At 44.9% G+C, this 24816-nt stretch overlaps 1 protein-coding gene across 1 annotated transcript in view; it reads right to left on the bottom strand.

The window, feature by feature from the left end:
- SPATA9 (spermatogenesis associated 9) overlaps positions 1–24816 on the bottom strand; it is a 50691-nt gene that overhangs the window by 9022 nt on the left and 16853 nt on the right. The window contains exon 4 of the mRNA XM_029573026.1: positions 21006–21101. Coding sequence (XP_029428886.1) covers positions 21006–21101 — 96 coding nt within the window. The remainder of the gene's footprint in view (positions 1–21005; positions 21102–24816) is intronic.

Here is a 24816-nt window from a genome sequence, read left to right as displayed (position 1 = left end):
TGCTTGCATTGTCTTCAGTCTATGAAAATATATCTCACACATATTCATTAGGATTATTCTGAAAATCTACTAGCTTGAGGAGCAAGGACCAAAAGACTGGTTTTATCATTACTTATCTAGATATCCTAATAAAATGGATAGATGAAATTAAGGAGCCTATGCAATAACAAAGGGGTCTCCAACTCTGGTCTTCAAGACCCACAAACAGGTCTGGTTTTCAGGGCATATTCATTGAGAATGTTCTGAAAATCAGACCTGTTTATGACTCTTGAGGACTGGAGTTGGCCACCCCTTGACTAAAGCTTAGCATGCATGCTAAGGCTGTTTAGTACACTTGTGCAATAACATGTGCAGTATGCACAAAAGTACTAGTATGTATGCTAAACCAGTCTGACAAAATGCTAACATGAATACACTTAAATTAAAGCATGCATATGTGTAAATAAAATATGTTGGATATAAATTAGGCTTTAGATGATTTACAGCAAAGAATGGTATGCTCTTCTTCGTGTGCTATTTAGTATGCAGTCGCTAAATCCTAAAATTTAATATCCATATTAAACCAGGTATTAACCTTTTAGTTCACAAACTATTTAAAGAGCTTAGCTAACAGGATGCATTGTGGGTTACAGATAGAGATGATATGGCTGCTGCAACAGGAGTAGTTATAGGAGATGAAAAGGAGAGGAAGAGATTGGCGAGGAGAGACACCAACATACACTTGATCCTTTCAAAAACAATTTACACCTTTATTTAGACAATTCAGAAGTAGTTTCAAGCTAAATGTTAACATGTAGAAGGCACAATGTAATAACTATTTCAAATAAAGGTCCATCCTACAAGTTTTTATTGAATGCCACGATTGAGTAGAAATGTTGCATTTCATGTGTTGTGTCTTGCATGGTCTCAAATGGTATAGTCTATAGGACAGATGTTGCAATGGAGCCAGAGTAGTAGCAGCTGAGTATTAAGTTCCTCAGAGAAGGCATCAAATGAGAACTATGAGGGATGATCAGGTGAACTTCTTTCAACCGAAGTTTGGATGCATCTTTCCAGCCTTTCCATCTCTGGTCAATGGCTCTCTGTGATACACATTGTTCTGTGGGATGGATGTAGTGGACATGGTGGAGAGTCTGGTATTGTCAGTTGCCTGAAGTCTTATTTGCTAGCAATTGGCAATGGTCATTGTTGTCCATGATGTAGTTAGTATAGCTAAAGATCACAGTAGGAGTTAAGAGGCTTCAGCCTGAACAGCCATCTGAGCATCTATGGCTTTACTGAGGGCAACAATTCTTTTGGTTTGAATTCAGAGCTCTGTTGTTACAGGTTTGAGGCCCTCATGAACTGTCATCATGTCATTGCCTTTCCAACACTACTAGATGCTTAGCAATAAAAGGAAGATGATCAAAAGACATTTCTATCCTAAGAGAGGCATGTTAGATTCCTCCCTGGCATTAATGGGATGAATCTGCTAACACTGCTGAAGACACCATCTGAGGCCAGTCCTTCTTACAAACATTTCTGATTGGATCTCATATGAGGGGAGGGCGCTGTTGAGCTTACTCAAGATTGCAGCGTAATTTTGTCGCTCTCTCTCACCACACGGTGTTTTCAGCTTCAATTGGCCTCCAGATCTGGATTGTGGTCTGTACTTTGATGCACTTTCTCTTCCTTGATGGCAGCTTACAAGGACACCAAGTCTGAAGTGCAGTATGTAATTTAATATGAGGGTATGGGTTAGTCATTTACAGTGTGTGGCATAGCAACAAGGATGAAGCCATTGCCTGCCTGCTCCAATTCTTGTCAATGAGAAGCAACTATGGATTCCACCAGCATGGGTCATGTGCACGGGAACTTTGCCCTACGCTCAGTAAATCCAGTGGACCTTGAAAAGATACAAAGATGAATAAGTTGTATTGTTGGAGCACATTCATCCTTTTTGCTTCCAACAGAAATGTAAGGCTCAACTGTAAGATCGCTACCCTGCCCTGAAATATGTTAGTGCCCCGCTAAGTCCCCAATCTTCTTAAAAGATCATGATCCAAATTTGTCCCATCCCTTCCAAATGTTCTTGCACCCCCCAGGCCTCCAATGCAGCCTAAAGCTCCTTCGCCTGCTCAATAGAAAATCCTGCAAGGGAACGTTAGAGTACTCTGCTATGTGTTTCTAATTTGTGTTCTTGTAATACAGGCAACTCACCAGCTTGCCCAGATGTTTTTCTGATGCTGTATTCATGGACTCTGTGAAAGCAAAAATGTTTTTTTATGTAGTAAAGTGCAACATCCATTGGTGTAATTGCGACCCTGTTGTAGTGTTTGGTCAAACCTCCAGCTCCTCCTCCTCCACATAGTCTGCCTTCTCAACAGACATAGGAGGCATGTAGTTTTTTGAGTCCCTGCCTCCTTTGTAACTTCCCTTGCCCTTATCTGTTCATCCCTGTACTGTCCATATTCCTCCACCTAGTGCAGTGATGGCTAACCTATGACACGCGTGTCAGAGGTGACACGCCGAGACGTTTTTGCTGACACGCGCAGCGTTTCATGGACTATCGGGAATTTTTTTTTTTTAATTGGCTGTGCCGAGCCTTTTTTTTTTTTTCAGCTGCGCCGACCCTTTAAAATTTGTTTTTTAGTATCCCCCCACCCTCTGGACCCCTCCACCCCCCAGTGCCTCCCGGCGCAGCGATAGGCAGGGCTGTGGTGAGACTCACGTCACCACCGCCCGAAGAAAAAGATCGCGTTTAAACGCGCTGATGCTCCTCCTCCTTCCTGCCTGTGCGGCCCCGGAAGTAAACATTGCCGGAGCCGCGTGGGCAGGAAGGAGGAGAAGCATCAGTGCGTGCAGAAGAGGAGCAGCACTTGTGCTTACGGGCCGCCGCAAATTCCAAGTCGCAGCGGCCCGAGAAGAGGAAGAGGCCCGGTAGCAGGGTCGCTGCGTCCCGAGAAGATTAGGGCCGCTGCAGAGCCCATCCTGTGGCGACCCGCGAAGAGGAGGCCCAGAGGTGAGAGAGAGGATGAGGGTCTGTAGAGGGTGTGTGTGTGTATGCGTGTATGAGATGAGTTGAGAGACTGTGTTTGAGAGTGAGGACCTGAATGTTTGCAGAGACAGCATGTGCTTGAGCAAGACAGCTTGTGGGAGTGAGAGAGAGCCTGTGTGTGAGAGTCAGACAGCATGAGCCAGTGAGAGACTGTGTGCATGAATGATTGTATGAGAGAGAGCATGTGACAGTGAGAGCCTATGCTTGAGCAAGACAGCATGTGGGAGTGAGAGAGAGCCTGGGTGTGTGAGAGAGAGAAATGCATGTGAGAATGAGAACCTGACTGTGTGTTTGAGGGAAGAAGATGGAGAGAAAAGAAACAGAAAAAAACCCATAAAAGGAATTGGCAAAAAAAACAAGAAAGGGAAGGTGGAAAAAAAAAAAGCCCGTGACCAACCAATTAGAAAACTAAAATCAGACAGCAAAGGCAAAAAAAAAAAAAAAAAATACTTTTTAGTGATTGGCACATGTAATCTTTGGAAACGTGCAAGAATAGCACTTTATGGATCTCACAATGTACGAGATCAGCATGGAGAAAGTGGAAGCCCACGGGGCCTGCACCGAGGAGGCAGCAGAATGGGCTTCAGTGTCAGTAGCAGCAATCGGCACCTCCCCAATGGCCATGTGGCAGTAGTGACAGTGGCAGCAGAGGAATGAGAGAGGTTCCGAGGTTGCTGGCAAAAGAGAGGGGGGTCTGCCTTTAGTGTGTGCATGTGTATGAATGGGACTCTGCCTGGGGGTGTGTGTGTGTGAATGCATGGGTGCCTGCCTGGGGGTCTGTGTATGTGAGAATGAATGTGTGTGTGCATGCCTGGGGGATGGGGAGAGAGTGGTGTGAAAATGAATGGGAGCCAATAAAAGAAACTGAAGTGTACGAAATACCAACCTTCAATTGAAGATTTAGCCAATGAAATTCAGCAACAAAAGAGTCACTAAGCAGGTAAGGTAAAGAATTATTTGTTTTTGCTTTATTAATAAATACAGTACATATATTAAAATTATAACTTTTTGTTATTAATTAGAGCTACAAATATCACATAATTATGGATTTTTCTAGAAGCGACACACCACCCGAATTATGCTCGGTTTTTTTATGAATTTTGACACACTGAGTGCAAAAGGTTGGCCATCTCTGACCTAGTGTTTAATGGGCCTAATCTGAGCTATGTGAAATTCCTTCTCCACCCCTCTGGCCTGCATGCTCTGCCTCTACCCTTTTCCCACTGCTACTTCCTTCGTTTTTGTCTTTTCCTGCTAGTGTCTACTCTCCTCCCAATACTATCATCCCTTCACTCTCCTTCCCACTAGACCTATACACACCTTACATGCATTTACACGGTTGCTTGGCCCCTTCCATGCTCCATTTTCTGAGCAACCATATCCTCACATTCTGTTCTTTTTAAACCCTTACTGACACATGAGCCTGATGGACAGAAATGCTCACTTTTTTATCTACAGAGCTGGAACAATGGACAAAGAAATGAGAGGTAATACACAAAACAATATAATATAGACATCTGTTTTTCCTTCCCAGCCTTTGCTCTCCTTAACTTCTGGAGTTTATTTTCTCTCCCACTCCCTTCAGCACTGACAAACAGACCCTTCTGCTTGTCTTTCTTTTGAATAGCAGTCATAAGCCGTTTTGCATTCAGGTAGTAGTAGCATGTTGATAATACACTTTTTGTGATGACATACATGTTAATTGCTCATGTGTGCTATGGACTCTACATTTTAGTGGGTGCACTAAAAAACTTAGCATATCATCAATAAAGAGCCATTTTAGCATGCATCCTATAATTGTTAGCACAACATTCTGTAGAGAGGCTTTTAAATGTTGATGAATTCATGATAAACTACCTACGCCACCATTATAGACAAGCAAATTAACTCTTAGAAGTGAGCTGGGCATGAACAAACTTTGTTGTTAGAAAGAAGGCTTTGTTTAAACAAACCCTGAATGCTATATAAGTACCTTACAGCTTATGTGGCACATGATTGTTTTCACCTAGTTTTTTTTCAATAAAGGAGTATGTTACATAAGATTCAATGCTTAGTTTGAGAAGATTTCAGTTCATTAGGAGGAAAGGGTTCTGTGTACTGAGAGATGTCAAAGTTATCCAATATGTTGAAAATTAAGATAGGCCTATGTACTTCTGTAACTATTTCTAAACTATAAAGGATGAAATTCCAGAGATTACTGATATTACTTGGCATTTATGGCCTGATTTGCTAAAGGTTTTTCCTATTCTGCATCTATGGAAAACAACCTTTGTACATCAGGCCCTTAATTTGTTGAAATTCTAAATTGTAGGTACTACCTCAAGGAATTTGCTCTGGAGAGCTGGTTGAAGCTTGCTGTCAGTCACTACTCCAGTAATTGCCCAAATGCGTTTGGTTTGAAGTAGAGCCTATAGCCCCACATATTTGTTGGGTTGGCCCTCCTGTCACTCAGGGTCTGCTCCACACTCAAAATTATTTTTATATTCCTGTTGGCTGCAGGTAAAGACAATAAGCATGCTTTTTGGCTTCTGGTTCTACAGAAGGAAAATGAGCTTTCCATATTGCCAAGACACACAGAACCAGTTGCTAATGGGGAAATGAAACTGAGAATGAAAGACTGAAAGACATAAAGAGGAGTGAACTGGAGTTTAAGTGGCTTTGAGATGAAGAAATGTAGAACAGGATGAGAATAGCCAGCACCATGAAGCTCAAATAGCATCAGTGGAGCCACTGTAGTTCCCCTGACTCTTTTCTGAAAAAATAGAGCTAGTTGGCAACCCTAAGCCATATGGATGGGAGATGCTCAGCATGTACTAGCAGCACCACTCTACTGCCAGGAGAGGGGAAGAAAGAAACAGAGGAGAACAAGAATGAAAGAAAGGTAGGCTATGAACAATGAAGGAAATCATTGCTAATGTTGCCAAATAGATCTTTTATATGGGATTGTGACCCCTGAGTTGGAAGGAGAGAAAGGAAAGCTGAGAGAGATGGGTGAATGGGAGAAAGAAGAGTAAGGTGGAGTGAGAGAAGGCGAGTGAAAAAGGAGCACTAGAGTGGGACAATAGAAGGAACATGGGTCAGAAAGATGGGGGATGGAAAAGTGAGGGAGAAAAAATAATTTGTTATAGAGCAGGATTGTTCAACCTTTTAGTGTGAGAGACTGCACTGCAATTTTTCGTCATCGCTGATGAGAAATATTTTGAAATTTTGTGGCAATTCTACAGCTCATTGGCAAACATTTCCCTGTTTATGCATAATTATGCACTATATACTATATTATAAAAATAAAGTTGTTTTCCAGCCTTGCTTTTGTGCCTATAATTTTTTTTTTGTTTTGAGCAGGGAAAAGGATCTTAACTATCAACATAGGGAAGGGATCTCAATGAAAGGAGAGAAGACAGGGATGGGGAGAAGAGAAGGAGCATGAATGTGAGATGGGGGGGGGGGGTCTGGAATGGAGAAAAGGAAAGAGGAAAGATCTGGGATCAGGAATTGGGGGAGGGGAGGTTCCAAGATTTGATGGGGTGTGTGTGTTTGGGGGGGGGGGGGGAGAGATAGAAAGAGGAGTAAGAAAATGGAAGGGAGATTCCAAGATCTGGCGGAAAAGATTTTGGGATCAAGGGAGAGGGATCCAGATTCTGGTTCGGCTCCCCCTCAAATCCCCATCCCCTCTGCAACATCTCATCACCAACTACATCGCCCCCCCCCCAATCTTGCATGCCTACTCTCTCACACACACTCTCCTTCCAGTCTTTCCCCTCTCTCACCCTCCACCCTCTTACCCCTCCCCCCATATTACCAAGGGAGTATTAGATGCCCTTTTTGAACCTCAAGCCATGCACCCCCTCCCCCACACTGGAAGAGAAGAGCTGGCACTGACCGTAACTGTCAATGTGTCTGCTATGACATGTTCAGTTCTGCGTTCGTCAGATAACATACCTCACCATGCATGGTTCCCCCATAGCAATTGCAGGCAAAAAACACACCAACCCTTAAAACATTATTACAACCCTGGCATGCATCACCGTCATGCACAACTAGAAAGACAACAACCAGATCCCTGCTTGAAATACAACCTACTGTGCATTCACCAGCCTTATCACCACACTGTCTCAGACTAGACATGTTCACCCTTCCCATCAAATTATCAGTCATCTGACATACCCCACAGTTCCCTTTTCAGTCTTTCTGTTACCAGGACAGGTAAACATGTTAACATGGAGATTTATCAAGCCGCGCAATTTTTTTGTGAGGGAAAAGTGATCCTGCGATAGTTTGCCTCTTCCCTTCAAAATATTGCTGCGTTTATGGTGTGTGATTATTTTTTTTTTTTATAGTGGGACAGTTGCGAGACAAAAAAAAACCCCACACTCTGAAACAGGGCCTATTTCTGTGATGGCAGCCCACCTCCGCTAAAGTCTCAATCGCATTAAAGGGCCCAAGGTCCTAAAATAACTCTCCCCCCCCCCCTTCCCAAACCTCTCAAATCATGTTCAGGGTTCTGTGGAGACCCCTGCCCAACCCCCAACAGAAAAAAAAACATTCTTTAAACAATGTGGTGACGGCCTGCCCCTTTCCCTAGCCCCTCCTCTGGTATCAATAAGTACCCCACAAAGTACTTAAAAGTCGCCCCCATCCCCTCTACCTTTCTAAAAGATTGGTGGTGGCTAGTGGGGGCCCAGAATGCTCCCTTGCTCCAGACCTGATCGCCTCTGTCTTCTCCCTATCATATGATAGGGGCAAAGTTCGGGACCAGACCTAGGCACATGATAAGGGCAAGGTCAGGTTGATACCATTTTAAAAAGAGCAAGGGGGCCTCCAGGCTCCCACTAGGCACCACCGTTCTTTTAGAAAGGTGGAGGTCAGGGGGCCACTCCAGACCACCAGGTATTTTTTGTATGGGGGGGGGGGAAGACGACCCCAGGGATTGTTCACTATTCGGAACTGAAGGAGGGGATGGGAGCTGCTGGGTTTTTTTTGTTTGTTTTTTTAAAGGAGGTGGAAGTAATTGCGGGGGGATTAAGGAAGGGGGAGGGCCTTCGCTGTGCAGTTTAAAGAATTTTTGTTTTTCTGCTGAGGGTCACCACCGCCTCTGCAGTCAGCGGGCAGAGGTATCCCCAGACCCCGAGCATGATTTTAGAGGTATGTTTGTGTGGGGGGATGTTTTGGGCTACTTGACCTTTTAAAAGTACCCTGCCGGGACTACCAGGGACCTTTGATAACATCCCGAAGCGCCTGGAAAATAACTACACTTCCCTCAAACACAAAAAAATAACGAGGCTGACATCTTTCAAAGTCAACGGCGTTATTTACATCAAATTGCCCATGCATAAGCTGCTTTGCATGCATTAGGCAATTTTAGGCATACAAAGCCTTTTATTTCCATAGGGGAGGAATACATTGAAGATATTGAGTGATATAGCTTCTTATCTCCCTAATAGTGAGATAATTTCAACAATCATCTAGAAACAAGTCTCATCATTCACTACATCAACTTAATCAACAATAAACACTTCATACACTCGCCATCACCTTCACAAATCAACCAATCCCAAACAAACCTACGATTCCACTTAGTTCCATATTAATGCCCCTGTTCCTCTTGTCATTTTTGACAGACTTTACACTAATATTCAATAATATCAAAATAAAATAACACATTGTAAAACCAAAACACATAAACAAACACCAGCAAACAGGCAAAACACATAGGGGTAGATCTTTAAAAAATACGCAATCACGTACTTTTGTTCGCGCACCAGGCGCGAACAAAAGTACGCTGGATTTTATAAGATATGCACGTAGCCACGCGTATCTTATAAAATCCGGGGTCGGCGCGCGCAAGGGGGTGCACATTTGTGCAACCTGCGCGCGCCGAGCCCAGCGTGCGCTGCCTGTTCCCTCCGAGGCCGCTCCGATTTCGGAGCGGCCTCGGAGGGAACTTTCCTTCGCCCTCCCTCCACCTACCCCCCCCTACCTTTGTCGGCAAAGTTACGCCTGCCGGCCGGCAGCCCTGCTCCATCCTCCGGTCCCGGGGGCTGGTCCGGAGGCCTCGACCACGCCCCCGGGCCCGCCCCCGAAATGCCGCGGCACACCCCCGAAACGCCGGGTCGTTTCAGGAACGCCCCCGGACACGCCCCCTCCCGTCCCTTTTCGAAAGCCCCGGGACTTACGCGCGCCGGCGTGCGCAGGCCTTTTAAAATCCACCCCATAGAATGTAGTTCAGCTTCTCAAAAGAGCCAAGCAGCAGCAGCTCTGGCACATCACATTCTCCTTTGACCATTATAGCTCCATCCCACCATATCTCCTTCCACCTACACAGCATCTCCATCTCTCTCTCTCCCTCCCCATCAGTAACAGAATCCTCTTGTCTCCTTCCCCAGCACACAGATTCCCTCTCTCCCTTTCCACCACTGTAGCATCTCCCCTCTCTCTTTTTCCAGCCCCATTAGCCCTTCTCTCCCACTCCCCAAACACCCCCAGCCTCTCCTCTTGTCCCTCCCCCCCCGAGCCCCAGCAGAATCTCTCTCTCTCTTTACCACCCCCCAGTCCTAGGAATCCCTCTTGCCCCCCTACCCTCAGCAGCACCAGCAGTCCATTCTTCCAGCCACTGGAGACCCCCTTCTCTCTTCCCCTTCAAGGAGCTGCAAGCGGCCTGCTTTCCTCTTTCTCTTGGCGGCCGTCTCAGCATTGGCCATGCAGAGACACTATTGGCTCAGCAGGGAGAAGCTCTTCAGCTACATGGCGTGAAGTTGTAAGCCAACGCTGCAGCCAAAGACTGCCCACCAATGCCACAGAAACATTTTTAAAACTTGCAGGAAAGCTGTGCTAATCTCATTTCATTTTTTTCATTTATAAAATTTATTAATCGCCTAACACTGTTAGGCCTAGGCGATATACAAAATACACACACATAATAGAAGCAACACAAACAAAGTACATATACAAACAAAATAGTTTCATAGAAACTAAATAATAAAATTTAAAAAAAAACCAAAAAAAACCAACTTATCTAATTTTCATAACCATACGCATTGACTTGTTCAAGTATTTCCTTTAACAATTGTACACACGATTGAGCAAAAATTCCTTGAAAGCAATTTTAAATTTCTTGACATCTTCAATGGATCGAAGATCAAATGGAATCATGTTCCAGCAATTAGGTGCCGCTATGGAAAAGGCTGTTTCTCTTGTACTATATAAATGGGCTAATCTCACAGAAGGAACCTCAAGTAAATTTAGTTGTGAAGACCTAAGTGTTCTGGTTGGCTTATGGATCCGAAGTAAAGCATTAAACCAAAAATCAGAAGATGAAACACGCAGTTTAAAAACTGTCATTCCTATCTTGAAAAATATACGCTCCAACATAGGGAGCCACTGAAGTCTACATAGAATTGGAGTAATTCGGTCAGAACGCTTAGAAGATGACAATCTCATGATCATTGAGATTAGCATTAGAGATGTGAATCGTGTCCTCGATCGTCTTAACGATCGATTTCGGCTGGGAGGGGGAGGGAATCGTATTGTTGCCGTTTGTGTGTGTAAAGCAGTGGCGTAGCCAGAAATGAATTTTTGGCTGGGCCCAAGGTTAACATGGGTGGGCACTAAAAGTCTGAGCCATGGAATTCATATTCTTATTGATAAATACTTTCACACACACACACACCTGACAATAGATTTCTAAATAATCTGCTACAGCTGTTATACTTTTAATATTTTAAACTCAATTACTTCAAGCAGCTACCAATGCTAAACCTAATATATAGTTATGAAAGCATTTCAATTATACTTAAAGAGATCTCAAGTGGCAGTATCTCATAACTCACAAAGAACCATATACTAGTCTACTATAAAGACAGATATCTCATCATACATCACAGTATTCTGTGAGATGTTTTAAAACCCTCTGGAATGTTGTACCAAAATATTTCTACTTGAAAAAAGCTCAGAAAGGCAATGTACTTTTAAGATGGAACTAGGTTCAAACTAATTACAAATTCAATGATGAAGGAACCCTCTTTCCTATTTTCTTAAACTTATCAAACGCAGTAATTCATGACCATCATAATAGGCATCATTGTGTGGTAAAGTATACCTTTGTTACTCTGCCTTATGCTTAATCATAGGTCAGTACATATTTTTAAGTGTTTTTGTTGCTTAATTCACCCCAGTGATATACTCCAAATTTCTAGCAATAATCTTGTTACATCAATTTGAGGTTACTTATGTTGAAAATTATGAACCAAACTTATCTGGATAATACGATGTTATTACTTCTTCTTAACCACCATCGACTTTGAGCTTGATGCCACGCCAAGATACGCCATGCTGTGGAATATATTACGCCCTTGAAGGAGGACTCGATGCTAGTCCGAAACATTGTGCAATGTCGGGCATAGAACAGCAATATAGTGAATTCTCATATTGCTGACAATTTGAGGGCATCAAGCTCAAAGTCGATGATGGTTAAGAAGAAGTAATAACATTGTATTATCCAGATAAGTTTGGTTCATAATTTTCAACAAAAGTAACCTTGAATTGATGTAACACAAGATTATTGCTAGAAATTTGGAGTATATCACTGGGGTGAATTAAGCAACAAAAACACTTAAAAATATGGACTGACCTATGATTAAGCATAAGGCAGAGTGACAAAGGTATACTTTACCACACAATGATGCCTATTATGATGGTCATGAATTACTGCGTTTGATAAGTTTAAGAAAATAGGAAAGAGAGTTCCTTCATCATTGAATTTGTACCAAAATATTTACCATAATTGAGCAAATGCCTTATTAATCTGTATCAATAAAACAGATAAATATCTTTGAAGATTTCTTTTCCTTTCCTATGGCTCAACTATTTAGTTTTAGTCTTCCTCTGATGCTGACATTTGCTGAATCGAGTCCAGGGGCTTCTGACATTCATCCCCATTTCTTTACAAAGGAAGAACAGAAAAAAAGACTGTTCTGGATAAAGAGATGTCTTGAAGACATCTGCATCCACAAATAAGATTGATACAATTGCCTACATGCTAGTAAAATACCTCACCTCAGGCACACACACAGAACCGACCTTCACCAAAGTACAGAAAGACCACACATTATAAATATGGAGATAGAAACTGGAATGGAAAACCAAAAAAAGCCACTCTGCATGCAGTGCAAACCTGGAGGAATGGAAAGAGAAATATAGCACCTAACAGTCCCAGGATCTGCAATAATGCACACAAACTAAGCCGCACAAAGTTACACCTGCATTATGGAACATATAACAACCCTATCTATGAAAAGGCAACACTACAAATATTAAATCAGGTCCTAAACACTAATACACCTCCTATTAGGAAAACAGAACAAGCCAAGCTGCTATAGAGCCCCACACAGAAATAACTGTAAAACTATATTAATAAATGTTTCAAAACAGCTGATGAACAGAATAACATCCAACAAAACTCATAAAAATTATTAAACATTGTCCAAATATCAATAAAATATTTCAAAACAGCAGACACATCACATAATACTCAATAATTAAAATGGCAGTCAATCAAGAAAAATAAACTTAAAATGCCACTTTTACTTACCATCTCCAGCAACTCTCCTGCTCCTTTCCCTTGAAAGCACATACCAGGAGCAGCAGCTCTGTCTCTCACACACACACACCCCAGTCACCTCCCTGCCCAGTCTCTGTCTCACACACACCCGAGTCACACCCCAAACACACCCCAGTCACCCTCCCTGCCCAGTCTCTGTTTCACACACACCCCAGTCACCTCCCTGCCCTGCATTTCCAGCTTGGCTTGAACACTGCCACTCCTCCCACCCTGATGACCCCCTTCTTCCTGCCCCACCAGCCAATCAGAGGCTTCCTCCTTCCACTGGCAGGAAGAAGGCTTCCGATTGGCCCGAGGGGGCAGGTAGAAGGGAGGAGGTTTCCTATTGGCCCACGGGGGCAGGAAGAAGGGAGGTTTCCCATTGGCCCACGGGGGCAGGAAGAAGATAGGAGGTTTCCCATTGGCCCGCGGGGGCAGGAAGAATGTAAAGGGAAGTATTACTGGGACTGTGGGACACCGGGAGCCGCAACACACCAGCTGATTTTATTTTTTTTTCTCCCTTGGGTGCCTGCTGATGCTGCCTGCTTTTATTGGCTGCAGTGTCTTGCAAAGAAATTTGGGTGGGCCTGAATGGAAAGTGGGTGGGCCACTGCCCACCCAGGCCCACCCGTAGCTACGCCACTGGTGTAAAGTATCGTCATAATCGTTAAAATCGTGAGCCGGCACACTAAAACCCCCTAAAACCCACCCCCGACGCTTTAAATTAAATCCCCCCCCCCAAATGCCTTAAATTACCTGGTGGTCCAGCGGCACACTAAAACCCCCTAAAACCCACCCCCGACCCTTTAAATTAAATCCCCCACCCTCCCGAACCCCCCCCCCAAATGCATTAAATTACCTGGGAGTCCTCCGTAGCGGCGGTCCGTGGCTAAATCGGGGGAAGGGGGAGAGCACGAAAACTGGCACACTAGATCGTGAGTTCTTCAGCCGGCGCCATTTTTCAAAATGGCCGCCGCAAAATGGCGGCGGCCAGAGACGAAAACAATTCGACGCAAGAGGTCGTTCCGGACCCCCGCTGGACTTTTGGCAAGTCTTGTGGGGGTCAGGAGGCCCCCCCAAGCTGGCCAAAAGTTCCTGGAGGTCCAGCGGGGGTCAAGGAGCGATTTCCTGCCGCAAATCGTTTTCCGTACGGAAAATGGCGCCGGCCATACGCGTATGGCCGGCGCCATTGTCCGTACCAAGCCATTGACCCCCCCAAGCTGGCCAAAAGTTCCTTTTGGGCCGAACGAGCGTTCCGGCGCGAACCCGCGGGGAATCACGTGACGCCGCGTCACTCCGACGTGGCGCCGACGTCACGTGCTCCTCGGAAAGGCTTTCAGAAATGGCGTCCTCACTCCTCGCTGGATCACCAGGGAGTTGTGGTAAGTCTTTGGGGGGGGGGGATTAAGGAAGGTGAGGGGTTTAAATATGGTTTCTTGTTTCTCTCTTTGAATTGTAGGAAGAGTGGGTTATAAAAGATTTTAAATAAATAGTCTGGCAGTAGGGAGATTCATTAAATTAGCCTTTCATCTCCCCATCTCTCCTCTTCATTACCCATCTTCGCCCTCCATCTTACCCTCTGTGGGTATCACCTCACTCCAGTCTTCTCCTATCTAAGCACCTTTCCTCTAACAGCAACCTTCTCTGTGGCTCTCACCCATCATCATTCCTGCTCTGACATTCTCTTGAAGTCCTCCCATTCATCCCCTCTTATGCTTTCTCACCATGACTTTCTCTCTGGTTCTCTTACCAAAGCCGCCCTCCCCCCCCCCCCCCCCCCATCTTATCCTATCTCATTCTCTCTTCCATCAGCCCTCTGACTTTCTCTAGTCAACTTATCTAATTCCTTCTCATACTCACCATCCCCTCCCCCCACACCCCTTTCTGTCTCTCTGTTCTCCCCCTTCCATTGCATCCTTGGTGGTCTCTTACCCCCCCCCCCCCCCCCCCCACACACACACACACCCATCACCGCTTTTCTAGCCCTCCTCTTTCTCATCAATCTTCTCTGGCTTTCTTGCCTTCTATCTCCCCTTCTATGGTTCTTTCTCATCCTCCTCCACCCTTTCTTAGTTTTTCCCCCTCATCTCCCTTCTGTTGTTCTCTCACACACTATTTTTTCAGAACTTCTCACAAATTTCCACAGAATATATGAGAGCAGCAGTGGCAGCATGAGGTCAAAGGGCTTGTGTTGCCTGTACCAAGGTGCTCGGTCTCCTCTTCCATGCCACCAACAAGAACACACTGTGACTTATGGAGGAGAAATAGGAGGTAAGGCGCCAAGAGGATATTTGAAGTACTTTTATTTAGCCCGCACTGCCACCGCAGCTCTCTTCTGACTCACAATCCTCCCGCAGTCTTAGGTAGTTGGCGGAATAAGTTCCCCACCGGGCCTCCCACTCCCACAGTCTTCAGCTAGTGAGATGAATGCTGCAAGCTACATAGGCTTCCTGCTCCCACAATCTTTGTTGTCTGGCAAAATGGGATCTGCCAGTCATTTGAAAAGATAAAAATGTAACACATTAGAGATCTGCACTGTGTGGTGAACCTCCAACTTTCCCTGCACCCATGCGTTGTTAATAGACTGGAACTCTTGTCTCTGAGCAGTGGAATTTGGAAGGAAGGTAAGGCTTTTTGCTGCTGATCTGCTCTGCTCTCAGTTCTCTGGCTCAGTATATGGAGACCTTGAGTATGTGTTTGGGGAGGGGGGGGGGGAGAAGGGGGTTAATTTAGAGATAATTCTTTGAAGGCCTTGACCACATTCCATTGTCTGAAACAGAAGCATCACTCTGCATTTTTTAGCAGTCTCACAAGGTCTTCTTGCAATTTAACACAATCTGCTTGTGATTTAACTACTCTGAACAATTTTGTATCATCTGCAAATTTGACTACCTCACTCGTCGTATTTCTTTCCAGATCATTTATAAATATATTGAAAAGTAAGGGTCCTAATACAGATACCTGAGGCACTACACTGCCCACTCCCTTCCACTGAGAAAATTGTCCATTTAATCCTACTCTCTGTTTCCTGTCTTTTAGTCAGTTTGTAATCCACGAAAGGACATTGCCACCTATCCCATGACTTTTTACTTTTCCTAGAAGCCTCTCATGAGGAACTTTGTCGAACGCCTTTTGAAAATCCAAGTTCAATACATCTACTGGTTCGCCTTTATCCACATGTTTATTAACTCCTTCAAAAAAGTGAAGCAGATTTGTGAGGCAAGACTTGCCTTGGGTAAAGCCATGCTGACTTTATTCCATTAAACTATGTCTTTCTATATGTTCTGTGATTTTGATGCTTAGAACACTTTCCACTATTTTTCCTGGCACTGAAGTCAGGCTAATTGTTCTGTAGTTTCCCGGATCGCCCCTGGAGCCCTTTTTAAATATTGGGGTTTCATTAGATATCCTCCAGTCTTCAGGTACAATGGATGATTTTAATGATGTTACAAATTTCTATTAATAGGTCTGAAATTACATTTTTTATTTCCTTCAGAACTCTGGGGTGTATACCATCTGGTCCAGGTGATTTACTACTCTTCAGTTTGTCAATCAGGCCTACCACATCTTCTAGGTTCACCGTGATTTGGTTCAGTCCATCTGAATCATTACCCATGAAAACCTTCTCCGGTACGGGTACCTCCCCAACATCCTCTTCAGTAAACACCGAAGCAAAAAAATCATTTAATCTTTCCGCGATGGCCTTATCTTCTTTAAGTGCACCTTTAGCCCCTCGATCATCTAACGGTCCAACTGATTCCCTCACAGGCTTTCTGCTTCGGATATATTTAAAAATGTTTTTACTGTGAGTTTTTGCCTCTACGGCCAACTTCTTTTCAAATTCTCTCTTAGCCTGCCTTATCAATGTCTTACATTTAACTTGCCAATGCTTATGCATTATCCTATTTTCTTCTGTTGGATCATTCTTCTAATTTTTGAATGAAGATCTTTTGGCTAAAATAGCTTCTTTCACCTCTCCTTTTAACCATGCCGGTAATCGTTTTGCCTTCTTTCCACCTTTCTTAAGGTGTGGAATACATCTGTCCATCTCACCATCTTGACCAGGTGGATGGTAGTATACTCCTATCACTATAGTCTTCCTCGACACACAAGGGATTTCTACCCATAAAGATTCGATTGTGCATTTAGTCTCATGCAGGATGTTTATCCTGTTGGACTCTATGCCATCCCGGACATAAAGCACTACACCGCCTCCCGGGTGCTCCTCTGTCATTGCGATATAATTTGTACCCCGATATAATTTGTACCCCGGTATAGCACTGTCCATTGGTTGTCCTCCTTCCACCATGTCTCTGAGATGCCAATTAAGGGGTAGATATTCAAACCGCGCGATTTGGCGTACTTTTGCTGGCGCATCAGGCGCAAGCAAAAGTACGCGGGATTTTAGTAGATACGCGCGTAGCCGCGCAAATCCTGGATCGGCGCGTGCAAGGCTATCGATTCCGTATAGCCAGCGCGTGCCGAGCCGCGCAGCCTACCCCCGTTCCCTCCGAGGCCGCTCCGAAATCGGAGCGGCCTCGGAGGGAATCCTCTAACGCCCTCCCCTCACCTTCCCCTCCCTTCCTCTACCTAACCCACCCCCCCGGCCCTGTCTAAACCCCCCCTACCTTTGTTGGGGGTTTTACGCCTCCCAGAGGGAGAAGTAAATCCCCGCGCGCCAGCGGGCTGCTGGCGCGCCGAGTCGCGACCCGGGTGCGGATCCGGAGGGCACGGCCACGCCCCCGGACCGCCCCGGGCCATAACCACGCCCCCGGGCTCGCCCCCAAAACGCTGCGCGGATCGGGCCCGCCCCCGACACGCCCCCTCGGAAAACCCCGGGACTTACGAGAGTCCCGGGGTCTGCGCACGCCGGTAGGCCTATTGAACATAGGCGCACCGGCGCGCAGGGCCCTGCTCGCCTAAATCCGCCCGGATTTAGGCGAGCAGGGCTCTGAAAATCCGCCCCTAAGTCTATGTCATCATTCACTGCTATACATTCTAATTCTCCCATCTTACTTCTTAGACTTCTGGCATTAGCATAAAAACATTTCAAAGTGTGTTTTTTGTTTGTGTTTTCATTCTGCTTTTTAATTGATTGGGATAAGTTAGAATTTTTTTTAGCTCAGGTGAGTTTTTAGTTACAGGCTCTTGGACTACTTTTCTTATTATTGGAACCTCACTGTAGGGATGTCCTAACTCTAATGCATCATTAGTATCCTTTGAAGATAGCTCTCTCCGAACCATGCGCTGCTGAGCAACTGTCAGCTTTCCCTTTTGTTCTAGTTTAAAAACTGCTCTATCTCCTTTTTAAAGGTTAGCGCCAGCAGTCTAGTTCCACCCTGGTTAAGGTGGAGCCCATCCCTTCGGAAGAGACTCCCCTTCCCCAAAAGGTTCCCCAGTTCCTTACAAAACTGAATCCCTCTTCCTTGCACCATCATCTCATCCATGCATTGAGACTCCAGAGCCATGCCTGCCTCTAGGGACCTGCGCGTGGAACAGGGAGCATTTCAGAGAATGCTACCCTGGAAGTTCTGGATTTAAGCTTTCTACCTAAGAGCCTAAATTTGGCTTCCAGAACCTCCCTCCCACATTTTCCTATATCGTTGGTGCCCACATGTACCATGACAGCCGGCTCCTCCCCAGCACTGTCTAAAATCCTATCTAGGTGACGTAGTGAGGTCCGCAACCTTCGCACCAGGTAGGCATGTTACCAGGCGATCCTCACACTCACCAACCACCCAGCTGTCTACATTCCTAATAATCAAATCACCAACTATGACGGCCGACCTAACTCTTCCCTCCTGGGCAGAAGGCCTTGGGGAGATATCCTCGGTGCGAAAGGACAATGCACCACCTGGAGAGCAGGTCCTTACTACAGGATCCTTTCCTGCTGCACTAGGTTGATGCTCTCCAATCACGAGACCTTCTTCCTCCAAGGCAGCACCAGGGCTGCCAGTCTGAAGTTGGGACTTGGCTACTATGTCCCTGAAGGTCTTATCTATATACCTCTCTGTCTGCCTCAGCATCCTCCAGGTCTGCCACTCTAGCCTCCAGAGATCGGATTCGTTCTCTGAGAGCCAAGAGCTCTTTGCATCGCATGCACATGTACAACTTCTCACCAGCGGGTAAAAAATCACACATGTGACACTCGATGCAAAAGACTGGGAAGTCCCCCTCTTGCAGCTGGACTGCTGCCTTCATCTCAAATTTGTTCAGTTGCTACTTAGGATTTAAGTTGCTATGGGAGCAGGAATGCATCTAATTAATGTCCTTTAAAAGTATTAGTGAATTCAGTATATGTCTGGCAGTGGCCTACAGGGAACTGATCAAACTCTCAATAAAGTGGGTGGGTGATGGGTGGGAGGGTAGGGAAATACAAACAGTCTAACTTCAGTTAGTCAGCCAGAGTGACTCACTGTTCTCTTGATTAACAAATGTTGGTACCTAATCAAACCAAATCCCACTACCTTTACAGCTTTTCAAGGTGAGTAACTGAACTGAACTTTTCAACCGTTTTACTTAGGTATACACTGCTCCTAGCTTATTTCTAGCTTCTGGCTACTTTTTTCTTTTTGTTTTTAATATACAAAGGGCCAGATTTTAAATGTCCTGTACATATAAATCCAGCCGGATTTATGCGCCGGTGCGCCTATTTTGCATAGGCTGCCGGCGCGCGCAGAGCCTCGGGACGCGCGTAAGTCCCGGGGGTTCGTAAAAGGGGCATGTCGGGGGCGTGTCAGGGGCGTTCTGGGAATGACGTGGCATTTCGGGGGCGGGCCCGGGGGCGTGGTCGAGGCCTCTGGACCAGCCCCCGGGTCGAGTGATTGCGCGCCAGCAGCCTGCTGGCGCGCGCAGATTTACGTCTGATTTCAGCAGGCGTAAATCTGCCAACAAAGGTAAGGGGGGTGTTTAGATAGGGCTGGGGGGGTGGGTTAGGTAGGGGAAGGGAGGGGAAGGGAGGGGAAGGTGGGGGGAGTGTGAAGGAAAGTTCCCTCTGAGGCCGCTCCGAAATCGGAGCAGCCTCGGAGGGAACAGGCAGCGCGCGCTGGGCTCGGTGTGCGCAGGTTGCACAAATGTGCACCCCCTTGCACGCGCCGACCCCGGATTTTATAAGTTACGTGCGGCTACGCGCGTATCTTATAAAATCCAGCTTACTTTTGTTCGCGCCTGGTGCGCGAACAAAAGTACGCGCTTGCGCAAAATTATAAAATCTATCCCAAACACTATAACATCTGCTTACTAGCTGCCTTAGAGACTGACTATTTGAAAATACAAACAGTCTAACTTCTGTTTATTCACTGCCTTACTGACTATTAAAAGCACAAGCACACAAATACACTAAATAATATTCCCAAATAGTTAACTTTGCTCCAATACTTTTAAAATAAAACATGTCCCAAGCAAAAATTTACTGATTCCTTTCAGCCACCAGCAAGGTGATCCTCTCCTCTCAGTGCTTCCATTGTATTTGCCATTCCTTTCTTAATAATTTCCTAAAATTCTGTTTGCTTTTTTGACCACCGCTGCACAATAAGCTGAGAATTTCAAGGTATTATCCATGATGAAATCTAAATCTTTTTCCTGGGTGGTGACTCCTAATATGAAACCTAACATTGTGTAACTACAGTTTGGATTATTTTTCCTATGTGCAACAGTTTGCATTTGTCCACATTAAATTTCATTTTCCATTTGAATATCCAGTCTTGCAAGCTCCTCTTGCACTTTCTCACAATTCACTTTGTGATTTAACAACTTGTCTTTCATGAGAGGCTTTGTCAAATACATTCAGAAAATCCAGAAAGACTACAACCACTGGCTCATCATTATCCATATGTTTATGAATCCCGTCCAAAAATGTAGCAGATTGGTGAGGCAAGATTTCCCTTGTCTAAATCCAAATTGGTTGTGTCCCCTTAAGCCATGTCTGTCTATATGTTCAGTAACTTTGTTCTTTATTTTCTATGATTTTTCCATGCTCTGACGTCAGGCTCGCTGGTCTAAAGTTTTCCTGATCATCCCTGAAGCCCTTTTTAAAGACTGGTACTATATTGGCTATCTACCAGTCTTCACGTACATACAATAGATGATTTTAATGATAGGTTACACATTACTAGCAATAGGTCTGCAATTTCATTTTTTGAAGAATCCAGTAGTAGTAGTATACAGTGATTAGCGATATACACTAGGGTTGTTCCTGGCCCTCCCATCTGTTCTCTAATTCCCACAGTGGCTGTGAAAGAAGCACAGCTCCACAGCAGAGCAGGTACATGCTGCTTTACAAAACATTGCAAAAGCTTCTTTTGGTGGGATATGCTCTGTATCATTTCTCTGTTATTTTAACAATGCCTACTATTCATCATAAAACTAGCTTACCACATAAATCAGTACTGCATAGCAAGCATAGATTAAACTGGTGAAGACTGTCTTAGCAGGGAAAGCGGCCATTTGTAGGAGAAAACCCTTTCTGTTCTGAAAGAAAAAAAAAAAGAAAGGTAAGTAAGTCTTTATTCTCTAATAGTTTTCTGATGCTTATTGTGATGAAAATTGTAACCTCTTACCAACTTCAGTATCCCTGTTTCACAAAGAAATATCAATAGCTTGTCTTTTAACAAAAGTAATACTGCTTAGTCCATAGGAAGATAATTTTATAACAGCCTGCAGGGCTGTAAAAAACTGCGTGTACTCTCAGACTTTATCAACTATTTTCAAAGAGAACATGAGTGTGGAAGTTCACATGGAAAATACTCAGGTAATTGGCCGAGTATGCATATCCTCTGCAGAGGGTGTAATGTGCACGTGTATGTATATGCGCATACTTTTTAAAATGAAAATGTTATGTGAATAAACACCAAGTCCACCCCAGCTCTGCTCAATTCATGTAAATATACATGCATGACCGGGTTACATGCATGTTTGTATGAACAATGAGCCCTGGGTTATTTTAGTACAGTTGTTTACACACATACAACTGGGTTTTTTTCACACAATGGGCTTTAAAAATTCAGTCCCATAAAGAAAAGATGCTCACCAGACTCTATGTAATACTTTAAAAAATCCACAGGGCAAATGATACTATCTACTTATCTAGTGCGTATTAGTTGAAAAATGTTAATTTGTTGTTATTGACTTACTTAAAGTAGTTCATGACATCACATACTGGTATTTCATTTGCTCATGCTCTGTGTGAGATGCCATTTAATATGTCATAGTTATTATGGACCAATGTAGAACTGCCAAGGGGGAGCAATTTTTAAGGGGGAAATTTTCAGCATGCATACATGCACATGACACATTCCCCATCTCTCTCCCAAAACATTCCAGAAAAGTACACCCACCCAAACCTGGAACAACGGACAACCTCTCCCCACAGCATCTCATACACACATCCTGGTAAACTGACACCCCCAAGCAACTTACACACACATTCATTCATTTATTACATTTATAAATCACAATCCTCTAAAAGACAAAATGATGTACAACAAAAATCAAACTTAAATCATTAAAATTTTACAAGCAAAAGTAGAAACAAAATACACAACCACAGGTTCAGTAGTACAGTAAAAATAAAATGTCCTTCCTCTAATTCTATAATTGCAGTCCAATTAACTCTCTCTACTCATCTTCACTAAAAGTTGCACAGAATAGCCATGTTTTGGTTTACTTCTGAAATAATAATCTTTGATCAACATTACTTCCAAAGAGAGATTGTTCCAAAGTTTTGGTGCTACCACCAAAAACTTCAATGCCTAGATAGTTCCCGGCCGACCTGATACACATCTGGAATAAACAACAACTCCTTTGGCCTCATTCAGTCCTTCTATATCGAGTACCATCTATTTGCGGATAATATCCAACTTTACATCAAAATTGGATCTGACCAAACTTCATCCATTACCAATCTCAACAACTGTCTTACAGCAGTAGCCCAATGGTTTAGCAAACACAAACTCAGACTAAACCCATCTAAATTAGAACTGCTCTGGCTCAGCCATCAAGGTCACCCCTACAATCGCTTCCCTCACTAATAGGTACCATCTTACATTCCAAGGGGTTCAACTCAACCAAAACCTCACAATGAACCCCATATCTCGAACATAGTAAGGTCCTCTTTCATGTATATGTATCAGATCTCCCAACTAAATAATTTCCTTGACGAAGACAATCTTGCAACTGTAATTCATACGTTAATCACCAGCTGAATCGTTTACTGCAATTCCCTATACAATGGCATCTCACAATTCAGTCTGAAGCATCTCCAGCTCCTAAAAGCACTGCTGCGAGAATTTGCTAGGTGCAAAAGCAACTGATCATATCAAATCTAGTCTACATCAACTTCACTGGCTCCCAGTAGAAAGCAGGATAAAATTTAACACGCTGTACTTTGTCTTCAAATGCTTGAATAAACAGGCCCCTGAATACTTCTCTCAGGTCTCTCCCCTTACATGCCCTCAAGCGAACTGTGGTCCTCCAAAATTACTCTTCTTTCCTCTCCACCACAGATTGCTGCCAGATTGCCCTGAATGAGAGTCTGTGCTTTCGGCTGTTACACACAAAACATGTGGAACAAAGTACCACTAACCCTCTGCCTGGAGCTATTCTACTGTTGCACAGGAGGTGGACCCTTGGGCCGAGGTGGGGTTGATGCTACCCGTAGGAGAGATCCTATAGGTCCCCACCGTTGGCAGGCAGAATGGGCTGACTGACCGAGGCCAGCTGGAGCTTCGCCAATACTAGCCCTCATTCCCCGCGGGTTGAGCCTTTGGGTCTCGGGGCCAGCTGGAGTTAGGTGGGCCTCCGTGTGTAGTCGTTGAAAAGAAGATGGAGAGATCAGTCCAGAGGCAGCAACAGTGACACTGAAGAGTCTGTACTGGACGAGGCGGAGTCCCGGAGACCTGGGCGCCAATAGGAGCCAAAGTCTGACTGGGGGTGCCCGAGCAAGAACAGGCCAAAGCCTGAGAGGCCAGGTCCAGGACAAAGACAGTGGAGGCATCGTAGAACAAGCTGAAGTCAGGGCAGGTGGCAATCAAGGAGCGGTGGCAAGGCAAGGCTGAAGTCATGTCCAGTAGAGAAACCAAAGAATGACTGAAGAGGCTCAGGAGGCAACACTCATGCAGGAATTCCCACACATACTCAGTAGGGCTCAAAGCTCAAAGCTCTACTAGCTAGAAAGACAAGTTTGTTTGATGCTGCCAGATTATGTCACCTACATGTCATGGCTAATTTGACCTATTTATCATTGGAAAATACTGTGTTACTAACCTGCATTCAACCAGGAAAAAAGCCATGAGTTAAGCTGTGCCTAGAACAGGGACGGCTCAAGGCAATCTGCTGCCTGAGGCAAGGGATGAAATAGCGCCCCCTTCCCCAAGAAGGCCAGGGAGGGGGAGCAGGGGTTGTCCCCCTTGGAATCTGGCCCTTTTGGTGATTTGTAATGCTGGGGAAGGGTGGAGGCAGTGATGGATTTAGGATTTTGCCACCCCTAGGCACTGTTGGTGCTGTCACCCTACCTACCCGCTCCCCTCCCCCCAAACAAGGGACAACAGAACAGAAGGTGTAAAGCACAATGTTCTTTGCTCTGCTCTATCTGTTCCAGGCTCACCTCCTCTCCTCATGTCCCTGGATTGACAGCAGGAGAGGTGCTGGATTAGGGAGCAGGGTTTTTCTTTGCTCCCTGCTGTGTGTTCTGGCCTCAATCCTCTTCTGTTTGCAGCACAGGATGGCTGGGTGGGGTGTGTGTGTGTTGGGTGTGTCTGTGTGCCTGTGCTGTAAAGGAACCGAGCTGTTTTTCTTTGCTCTGTCCCTTCTAGCCTTACCCTTTCCTGCTTGCTCTCTGATCTAGGAAGGGAAAGGCTGGGCGAGGAAGCAGAAGGCTGATCTCTTCTGAGTGAGATTCAGCACAGCCCAGAAGCAGCAAATCTCCCCCCAGAATTTTGCTGCCCTAGGCACAGACCTACTATGCTTATTGGCAAATCCAGGCCTGGGGGATGAGGGAAGGGAAGCAGAAGGGCAGGAGTTAGGGGTCCTAAAGAAGTGACAGATATATTATCACTGACCCTCTTTCTAGGAAGCTGGCATCCCTTCCACACTCCTGGGAACCCTACTTTATTTATATTCCGCCTTTCAGTCATTTCAAAGCGGATTCCATTCAGGTACTGTAAATACGTCCCTGTCCCTAGAAGGC

Source organism: Rhinatrema bivittatum, chromosome 1 (assembly GCF_901001135.1).
Source record: "Rhinatrema bivittatum chromosome 1, aRhiBiv1.1, whole genome shotgun sequence".
Lineage (NCBI taxonomy): Eukaryota > Metazoa > Chordata > Amphibia > Gymnophiona > Rhinatrematidae > Rhinatrema > Rhinatrema bivittatum.
The sequence above is the reverse complement of the archived record's forward strand: the minus strand, read 5'-3'. Positions and strand labels throughout refer to the sequence as shown.